At 47.5% G+C, this 10346-nt stretch overlaps 1 protein-coding gene across 2 annotated transcripts; it reads left to right on the top strand.

Annotated features, from left to right (window-relative positions):
* Nucleotides 1–810: 810 nt before the first annotated feature.
* On the top strand, nucleotides 811–10106 carry REEP6 (receptor accessory protein 6). 2 transcript variants are annotated; one of them, XM_080989287.1, is made up of 6 exons: nucleotides 811–965; nucleotides 4929–5022; nucleotides 5897–6035; nucleotides 6801–6969; nucleotides 7494–7567; nucleotides 8874–10106. In XM_080989287.1, the coding sequence occupies exons 1-5, from the start codon at nucleotides 851–853 to the stop codon at nucleotides 7517–7519; spliced, it is 543 nt and encodes a 180-aa protein (XP_080845413.1). In that variant the 5' UTR covers nucleotides 811–850; the 3' UTR covers nucleotides 7520–7567; nucleotides 8874–10106. The 2 variants fall into 2 exon arrangements, with proteins under 2 accessions (XP_080845413.1, XP_080845412.1); XM_080989286.1 differs by lacking the exon at nucleotides 7494–7567 and having other exon boundaries at nucleotides 812–965.
* The last annotated feature ends 240 nt before the right edge of the window (nucleotides 10107–10346 follow it).

Genomic DNA, 10346 nt, shown 5'->3' with positions numbered 1-10346 from the left:
TTAACACCACCAGGTGGTGCTGCGTTACAGGCCATCCTCGCTTGGAGCGGGAACTTTGGCCCAGAGAAGCGAACTCTGCAGCTGCTCAGGAGCCTTGTCTTCCCTCCTCTCAAGCCTCGGCGCGGAAAGCAGGAGGGGGCCAAAGCTGGGTCCAAGTAACCCCGCCCCCCCCCCCCCCGCTTTCGACAGGGGAGGCAGAAGAAAAACGCAAAAAAAGGTTTTTTGGGGGGAAACAATTAAAATCAATTCATTTTTAAAAGACCAAAACAAAAATACCAGGCAAAAAAGAGATTTGTTTCTAAATTCATTTTTAAAACAAAAACACCATGCGCAAACTTTTTCTTTTAAAAGAAATTATCGACTTTTTAAGCCAGAATAATGTCTTTAGACGTTTAGATCCAATGCCCACCACTGGAATAAAATCAAAGCGAAGATGGTTTAGTTACGGTGGAGGATTAAAGATACATAAACACGCAAAAAAACAAAACAAAATCAGAACGTTAGAGAGGAACCTCAACAGATGGTTGATTATATTAATTAATAATAAATAATAATAATAAAATATATTATGATTATACCAAAAGCAACAACCCTAGAGTTGCTGAAGAAGAAAGCGCCCTGCCCTGCTTCTGGAGAGCCGGCTCTCTGCGCTTTCTCCGCGGCGCGCTCCTTTGCGCGCTTTTGCGCCCCTGCGCTCTTTCCGCGCACCTGTCGGCCCCGCCCTCGCCCTCCATTGGCCCAGCCTGTGGGTGGGCGGGGCCGTGCCCCCAGCCCCGCCCTCCCTCCTGCCCCCCCCCCCCGCCGGGCCGCGCGTCTCCGGGGCGCAAAGGTGCGCTCCTCTCTCTCCGCGATGGGCTCCGCGCAGCTCCGCTTCCAGGCCTTCCTGCAGCGGCCGGGCTTCGTGGGCGACCTGCTGGGCCGCCTGGAGGCGCAGACGGGCGTCAGGAGAGACTACCTGGCCGCAGGTGAGCCTGTGCGCCCCAGGGGAGACTTCCCCGGCCAACCGGGGGGAAAGCGCCGTGCGTAATTGAGGCTCAAGGCTCGCCAAGCCCTCTTCATCCCTCCGGGGAGGGGGGAGGACTCTGCCCATGCTCAGAAGCATGGAAAAAAGGGCCTGGGAGGGACCCCATCAGAAGGCAGGCTTGTTCAACGCGTTGTCTTTTTATTATTATTAAATTTCCATTTTATAGTATTTAAGTACACCCTTCTTTGTTATCTCTTTGCTCATAGCAGCTAGAGAAATCGACTTCCCTCCCTCCCCTTCGTGGTTTTCGTCATTCTTTCAGTATCATCGCATTTGTACCTCTTCCAAGTGACATTTCACTTATTATAATTGTCCCATATTTTGAATAAGTTTTAAAAATTCATTAACATTACAAGTCTGTTTAAATCAACCCTGCTAGTGTTGTTAATTGTTTACAATTGTCCTTCACATATTGTTTAACTTGTTGTCTTTTAGTACATACGGTACTTAATATTCTCCCCTCCTTTTTTAAAATCCCCGACATTGTTGTTAAAGTTCATTGCTTTCTGAACATTGTTTGTCTCCTAGGTGAGTGGTCAGGAAACCCAGCCAGATGGGTGGGGTATAAATAATAAATTATTATTACTATTAATTATTATTAATTACTATTATCAAAGCGCCCCCCCCAGAAGGCATGTAGTCTCTGTAATCCAAAAATTCCTCAACCACAACTTGTCTTGAGGTTCAAGTTGGATATTGAACTGGGATAGAGCATTTTAAAATAAAATCATGCAACCCCTGTTAAACATGCCAGTGTTGGGGTGTCTGTGTGAGAATCGTGGGCCTAAGCGTGCCATGTCTTTGCATCTCAGTAGGTCTACTCTGAGTAGGTAGTGGCTGGCCCAAGGTCAGCCGGTGAACTTTGCGGCTGAGTGGGGATTTAATCCCGTCTCCCAGGTCCTAGGGCAACACCCTGATCTCTGCCCCCACACTAGGACTGTAGGGCAAAGGGCTGGCAATAAAGCAATGAAATATATTGTAATAATGAATGTTTAAGCCCCTGGAGAAGGCTGCTCTGCTTCTGTGCCTCTCTGCCCCCAAACAAAGCACTCCTTTGCCGCTCTTGCACGTTCCACCCCCTTTTCTGCAGGGTTAAACTGGGGTCCCCTTGGGTATGTATGTATCTCCCAAATTCAGTAATTAATTCCACAAGGTTAGTATTTCATGCATGGGAATAAGCTGACGGGTGGAGTCTTGCCTCTAACCTTTAGTAACGGGAGGCGATAAGAAACTTTAATTGCAAATTACAACAGGTTTTCAGCACAGAGGTTCAGGTGTTGCTTCCAGGTATGGGGACATTGTGGGGTGTTTTGCAGTCCCTCCCTCCTCCTGAAATTGGCAAGAGCCGACTTTTCGCTCCTTCCACGTGCCAAAGTTAATCTCCTTAGCATGTGATGCAGTGGGAGAAATCTTGGGAGATCTTTCCCTGCCGCTGACCTACTGAGAGTTGTTCGGAGACCTCTGTATTCCCCTCCCAAGAATCTGTTTCTTTTCCCGGGAAGAGGCATTGATTGTTAAACTACTGTGGAATTCTAGCTCTGCTGGGGGAATAAGGGTCTCCTGACAACTCTCAACACCCTTAAAGGAACGACAGTTCCCAGAATCCTTTGGGAAACGCTACTGCTTTAAACATATATCATGCAGGTGAGGCAGCAAGTCACACTGAAATTGCCACATCCCTTTATCAGAGCATCTTGCAATCTTCCCTTCCCTAGAGAAACCCATAAAAACGGCCCTTTTCATGCCTAATACATGCCAAGTGTGTGTGATTGTTTGCATCTCTGTTCCTTTTCTGACACATTGCACTAAACAGACACCCACCACCGCTTGTTAAAACTGACCCAAGAAGTCCCAGATCTGTCCAAATTAGCGCATGGATAATCTGTTTGACACTTTCCAAAAATGCATTAAATTTTATTTAGTCCCTGAGGACACAGGTGCCTTTAGCCGCAGAAGCTGGATCCAGCATCCTCCCCGCAAGATGCACTTGCTCTGTCAGGGATCGTGGCCCCATCTGGGGGTCAGGCAGGCACTGCTCTGCCCAGGAATGCCACCCCCTGGTTCTTAGGGAGAGGGACTTTTTCCTGAGCTCCAGGTTAGTGCAAGGAAAAATCACAAGCCCCCCCCCCCCCCCCCCGTTCGAAACTGACCAAGCTCTGCCAAGATACCCGAAGGGTTCTCGCCGCTCACGACTGAGGAACAGCTAGGGGGGAACGGGATAATCTTAAACCGGAATATCAGGTTTGTCATGGAGCAGAGTCCTGTTGCAACTGCCGCGGTTTGTGCAGGGCCGTTTCGTAAATGGAGAATTTACAAAAGCCTGCAGCCATTGCGAGTGTGGGAGGAAAGTGGCCTGTTCTGGCCCAGGTTTGGAAACAGCCTTGTCAGGTGGATTATGGCTGCACACACACGCTATACATTTAAAGCACCTTTCCTCCAGCAGAAAGAGAATCCTGGGAACTCTGGCCTTTTTTAAAAAAGTATGTTGAGAATTGTAGTTTTCTGAGGGATAAACTACAGTTCCCATGATTCTTTAGAGGAAGGGGGAAATGTGCTGTAAATGTGTGTGTGTATGTGCTAAGTGTGCCCCCCCCTATTTTATTGCATTCTCTTTTCCCCATACATTCTAAGCAAGTGAAAGGAACAAATAAATTCTCAGCATTTCAGCTGTTCTTCTGCCATGGAGAGTCGCTGGCTTTAGGGTGAAGCCTTGTTTTTTTGTGGTGGTTTAAAATGTTTTAAGCTCCTTGCCACTACAAACGGAATGGCTTTTATTTGCTCTTCTATTTAGCTTCATTGTTTACTTTCTAAAATGGTTTTATGGTTGCTTTATGATTAATATTAGTCAGGCTTGCCAAATAGAAGCCTCTTGTACAGGCAGGAGGAGGCCAAACAGATACAATTTTTGTAGGAGAATGAAGATCCGCAACCCATGTATGTGTGGGTTAGTTATCAAAAGAAATAGCAGGACACCTGCATTCAAAACATGGGCCGTTATACTCTCTCCAGCAGGAGAAAGCCCCCAGCAAAGTTTAAAACAGGCACAGGGCAAAGCAGTCCTGAACCCCCGGCTTACCTGGCACCAAGTCCTGCTGGCATCTACTGTATGTCAAGTCCAAAGTGCAGCAGTCGGGAAACACCGCCTGAGGGTCAATCCATGTAGCCAAAGTCCAGCAGTCGGGAGACGCACTCCAGAGACAAACCCAAAGCCGAGCCCACAGGAGCAGTGGAGCAGCTCCAGCCCCTCTGCTTCCCTTTTATGCCTTGCCTGCTGATTGCAGCATCTGGTCCTGACGACCAGGCGAGCCTCACCTGCCCTGAGCCTCCAGCTGAGGAAGAAAGAGCCCAGTGCTCCTGGTTAGGGAAAGGGGGCTGATTTAAACAGAAACATGGAGGGCTGCCTTAGTTGGAGTCGCCCAGGGAAAAAGTTAGCAGCTGCAGAATCCTGGCCTTCACTAAACATTACGATAATGGTCATAACATAGCATGTTTATTAAACTCCTTTGATTTCTTCTGCATGTGTGGAGTTGCCCTCCTTCCCCTTTTCAAAAGGGACAGAGGCAGCAGCTCCCACCTTGACCTGGAGGTGCTGGGAACGGAACCCAGGATCGTCTGTGCCGAGGCAGATGCTCTGTCACCAAGCTGTGGTTCTTCCCCAATTATTAATAAAGATTATTATCCTCATAACTGTGAATAAAGGGCAGATTAGACTGTTGTGGGTGCCGGACGCTTCTAGAGTTCAGGAACATAACTGAACTGAACATGAACTGAACATAATACAAATACTTTTTGTAAAGAGGCAAGAATGAAGGGGAATTAATTCCTTTCTGGGAAATATTGGAGTGGAATGAATTCCTTTTGTAAAATGAACTTTCCAGGCTCTGACTGGCTTTGCTCCATTTAGGTGCAATTGCGTTTCTGGGACTCTACCTGATGTTTGGCTATGGCGCCTCGTTGCTTTGCAATCTCATCGGTTTTGTCTACCCTGCTTATGTCTCGTGAGTACCCATCTTGAGAGCCAGACGCTCGTCTTCTCGTCTCCCTCCCTCTCTGGGCGTATTTTTGCTGGCTGGCGCTGGAGCTGTTCTGCAGAGCTGCTGCCCCAAAGCAGCAACCAATATTGAGGTGCAGAGTGAGGCCCCCTGCACCTGACATCCAAAGCAGTCCCAGACCACCTCAACAGTCGTGGCGGCCCTGAAAATCCTCGGAGTCGTAGCCAAAGGGGGCTGAGAGGTGCCAGGAGACCCCTATTTTTCTCACGGAGCTACAATTCCCAGAGTTTTTTAACCGCCAATCCCTCTTCCAGTTGTAGGGGGTCTCCGAATAACTCTCAGCATCCTTAACAAGGTCCAGTTCTCTGGATTATTTTGGGGAAGCCATGACTGTCGAAGTGGGACCGTACTTTAGAAGTACAGCGCAGAGGAGGCTGAGATGGCAGCATGCAGCTTGGCTCGCTTGCTGGAGATGAATTAATAGAAGCAGAGAGTCCAGATCGCCAGGATGATTAATTGTGTTCTGTTCTATTCTGCATCTGGGCTCCACGGTTGCAGAAGGGCATTGCCAAAAAGGAGAGCGTTCAGGAGAGGAGGAGCAGGGCTTAGAAACCTCACCTGAAGAGGAGCCGTTGGAAGAACTGGGCATGTTTAGAAGACTATAAGGAAGCCATCTCTGGAGGACCCATCCAGCTCTGAAAGGGTCCCCTTGGCCCAGTCGCCCAGCCCTCCGGCCCCCTGGCTGCTCTGGCACTGGTCGCGACAGAGGCGTCTTGCGGGTGAACGTGGTTGGGACCGGAAGGGATGGGGGGGTTCCTGGGGGGGACCCAAAGTGCTGCATAAACGAGGGACGTTCTCACAGCCTTGCCGTTCTTTTCAGCATCAAAGCCATTGAGAGCTCCACGAAGGACGACGACACGACATGGCTGACCTACTGGGTCGTCTATGGGCTCTTCAGCGTGGCGGAGTTCTTCTCGGACACCTTCCTTTACTGGTTTCCCTTTTATTATGCCGGCAAGGTAACGTCGTTCATTTTTAAAAAGTATCTGTATCCTGCTGTTCTTTAAAAAAATTAAAATAAATCAAAGTTATATATGGTTATTGCACATCACTTTGAGTTTTTTTAAGAACAGCAGGATAGAGATACAAACACATACACAGTACAAACATACGCACACAAAACACTTAAATGTCTAAAATTGAAGAGCAATTATTTATCATAAGATTTATCTGCTACTTGACTGTAAAAAAAAACAACCCTCAAAGCAGTTTGCAGAAAGATAAATTGGGAAAAATTTACAGCTGTAAATTTTCCCCAATTTTCCTTACTTATCTTTTCGCAAACTGCTTTGAAGGTTGTTCTTTTTTTTACAGTCAAGTAGCAGATAACAAAAAAGTTTTAAAGTGCCATTTGGGTTTCTAGCACTGGTGCAATCCTGAGCCATTTAAGGGTGGGACACATACACACATCTGAAGGCAGCCCTGTTTAGGGAAGTTTTTAATGTTTGATGTTTGATTGTGTTTTCAATATCCTGTTGGAAGCTGCCCAGAGTGGTCAGGGAATAATAATAATAATAATAATAATAATAATAATAATAATATCATCTCAGATGACCACGTTCCCAGGTAAAGCAGTGGGAATGGGAATGGAGTATCCTGGGAAAGTGTATACGTGGCTGGGCCCCTCCAAGTGCACGCCTGTGGCTGGTGGTGATGCGCTACGCCCCCTTGTTGCAGCGCCCTGCTTTTTGATGCTGAGCTGCCCTCCTTCCCCTGCCCCGCAGTGTCTCTTCCTGCTGTGGTGCATGGCTCCTGTCTCGTGGAACGGCTCCCAGGTCCTCTACCGCAACGTCATCCGCCCCTGGTTTCTGAAGCACCACCAGACCGTCGACTGCGTCCTCAGCGACCTCGGCGGCCGAGCTGCTCACGTCGCGTCCACCGTCTCCAGGGAAGGTAATTGTGTCAATTATGGCTATGGATTTTATATCTGTGGTTGCATCGTGCTTGAATTCTGGAAGCTGCTTAGAGAGAGAGGGTTTGGCCCTTTTGAAAAAACGACAGCCCTAAAAGCCTTTTAAACAGGCAAGATGAATGACGGCAGCTGAGCTTCAGCCGTGCCTTTAAGGGTTTAAAATATTCCCAGGTGGGTAAAAGCTGTTCTAGGCAAACTCTGAAAAGCAATGATCCTGGAAATTTGTCGTGTGTGTCCAGACCAGTGCCGGATTTATGTATAAGCTAAACAAGCTATAGCTTTGGGCCCCACTCTCTTGGGGCCCCCCAAAAAAATTAAAGAAAAAAACACACCTGAAAAGCAACCATCCTGGAAATTTGGCATGTGCGTCCCGGCTCTGCTCTGCTCTTGTGCGCAAGCAGTCGAAGGCTTGGCCTCCTTTTTCTTTCGCAATCTCTCGCTCTTTCTTCTGCACCTTTTCATTCCCTCTGCTCTCTTCCCCGTCCTTTGTCTTTTGTCTTCTTAGTTCTGCAATCTCTGGCTGACAGCTGACCTCCACCTGTGCGCCAGGCAGCTTTCCACCACCGTCTTTACTCGCGAGTAGGTCGCCCTCCCCAAAGGATAACATCAGCTGCCATCGTTCAAGAAACCATGTGTCTCAAGTGGCTTTTTAAGGGGCTCAAGGCAGGGAAGATACAATGAGCGTTCATTAAGATTTCCTTAAAGCTTTCTGTCCACAGTGCAACAAAATAAGAGAAACCAATCTAAATAAAAACTAAAGCAAAGAGAAAAGAGAAAAGAAAAAGACCCAAGGAAGAGAAGAGAAATAAAAATGACTTGTGATTTTCCATCTCTCAGTTACATAAAAGACTCTAGAATGAGACCCAACAGATCTATTTTCGATTAGGCGATCTTTTCCCAATCTTCTGACCCCAATATAATTAATTTTCTTTTTTATTTCTTATTAATAAATGTCAGCAATAGTTTCCCTACTCCCAGATCGGCTTGATGAGCGTAATATGCCCCTGACTTTCCTCTACAGCGGGGAGCACGTGCTTCTGTCTCTAAAGATAAATCCAGATTCCACCACTACCTATTGACAGGGAAATGGGTTCCCCAGCTGCCAGCTAAGTTTAGATGTGGCTTAGCCCATCTCTCTACCTTTGCACAAAGTGGATTAGAGGATGGCGGAGCTCTTGGCTGCCAGCAAGAGATGGAGGCTGGGATTTCCTGGTGGGGAAAGAGGCTATTTTTAAGTCTCCCCACTGCAGAAAATCTCAGCTCTTTGCCTACTCTTGGCTGGCAGTGAAACCTCTTGCTCTGATTCCAATGGATATTTTATGGGGAATATCTGTGGCTCCGAGGGAGAACATTTGCCATATCCAGAGGGCTAGGAGAGAAGCCCTTTCTGAATTCCTGGAGAACTGCTGTCAGAAGATACTGAGCTTTATGGCCAGGGTCTGACTCTGTATGAGACAGCCACACCATTAAAATTCAATAAAAGAAAGAAAGACAATACCCAAATATAAGCCACTCCCTTAAAATTCCACTGGCACGCACACCAGTGAATGACAAATGTAGAAGAAAATCCTACAGCGATATTGTAAAAGCCCATTTTTGTAAGGTTGTAAATTTAAGCCGCACTCGGAATTTGGGAAAAAGTGTGGCTTATATTCAGGCCAATACGGTAATGCCTAGGACTGCATTAGGGGAAACATTTGGCAAAAATGCATGTATTGAACAAAATTACCTACAAACATGCATGTGAACTTTCAAGGAATATTTTAAAGGAACCCCCAAGGTCTTCTTGGAATGGGGAGATCTGAGCTTAAGGACTGAAACAGGCTCTCCCCTCCCTTGTTGTCTTGCTCTCATGAGACGCCCTTTTCTCTCGGTTTATTTTCAGCCTCCAAAGAAGCCATGAGAACAGCCCTGCGGACTGAGGACTGAGCAATGGATGTTTTAAACTTCCAAGCAAAAGAAAAGATGCCCACATTCTGGAATACCCTGGAAGCTTGGGAAAGACTTTGGGGTTTTTTTCTGCGCACCTACGATAAGATCATTCCTTTGGCTCCCCTCCCTCCTCGCCGCCGCCAAATTCCGGAAATGTGTGGCAATGCCACCAATGTGATTTGATTGCCTGTTCACTGAGCGCCCCAAGATATCCTTGTTTCCTTTCTGAACTCCAGCAGAGGGTGCTGTGACTTCAGAGGTTGCCTGGATTAATCCCCATCTGACACTCCAACCAAGTTCTTATTTCTTTGGTCCCACAACATGTGATCAGTTCCAGAGCAGAGAGATTCTTCCATCCCTGAATATTCTCCCTGGCAATTGCAGTTGGCTATTCCTTGGGTGGAGAGAGACCTGATGAGGCTGCTCCCCCCCCCCCCCCCAGTTGGATCTCAGGCTGTGCAAAAAAGGGTTTTAGAGGTTGCTGCTTCTGAGCTTTGGCAGAGCAGATGCCAGGAACCAGCTGGTTAACAGCTTCCCTACTTCCTAGTATGGCCTGGATGCTGATCTGTGCGTGAAAACCTGTAACCACAAAAAGGTGGGCTCTTTCATTCTGGAGCTTTGGGGGTCTTGGCCTTCTGGTTTGGGTCTACATGGGGAAGCAGCACCTAGCAATCCAGATTTGATCCCCCCCACCGCGATATCATCCTAAATGCTTCCCTTGTCCTTCTCTACATTTGTGTCCTGAGCTCACATCTTGCAACACATTAAAAAAGCAGTGCAAGGCCTGGTCCATCTTCTTAATACACAGCTTGGGAAAATGCCAAGACTTGCAAATAAAAGCCAATGTTCGACCTCCAGTATTGATGGTGAGCTTAATGGGTTCTCCAGACCATCCTAAGCTGCTCCTTCCTTAATGTGTCGCTGGTGGGATGAGGTGGGTGGGAGCAGTGATGGGAAACACGCCCTGGCAAATTCCAGAAACTCTCAAGTTGGTACGACTCTCGTTTCTTGCTCTGAACTTCAGTCCCAGCCCCCCCCCTCAAAGCAGGAAAATCTGCCAAGAAAACCCATCGCCCTGAAACAACCGCACAACGCTCCTGACGATTTTCTACGGGGTGAACTTGAGAGATTGCGAGCTTTGTACTTTCTGCTGATAAAGTTGGAGTGATCCAGTGTCCTCCCCCCATTTGTGTCCGGCTGCTTTTTATTTTTTAAGAGGTGGATGCTTGCCAAGTCATTTGGCACACTTTCCAGTTCTGTACAATCACTTAGGATTATAGAAAGCAAAACGACATTATGGAAGTCTCTCTACAAATCATTGAATGCATATTGCAATGCGGCTGGGGATATTGGGGGGGGGGGGACACAGGTGTGATTTCTGCAATGACTGGTTTAGCTGTCTCCGGAAGGACCTCTGGCTGCCGTG

The sequence above is a fragment of the Podarcis pityusensis genome (genome assembly GCF_964106645.2).
Source record: "Podarcis pityusensis genome assembly, chromosome: 18".
Lineage (NCBI taxonomy): Eukaryota > Metazoa > Chordata > Lepidosauria > Squamata > Lacertidae > Podarcis > Podarcis pityusensis.
The sequence above is the reverse complement of the archived record's forward strand: the minus strand, read 5'-3'. Positions and strand labels throughout refer to the sequence as shown.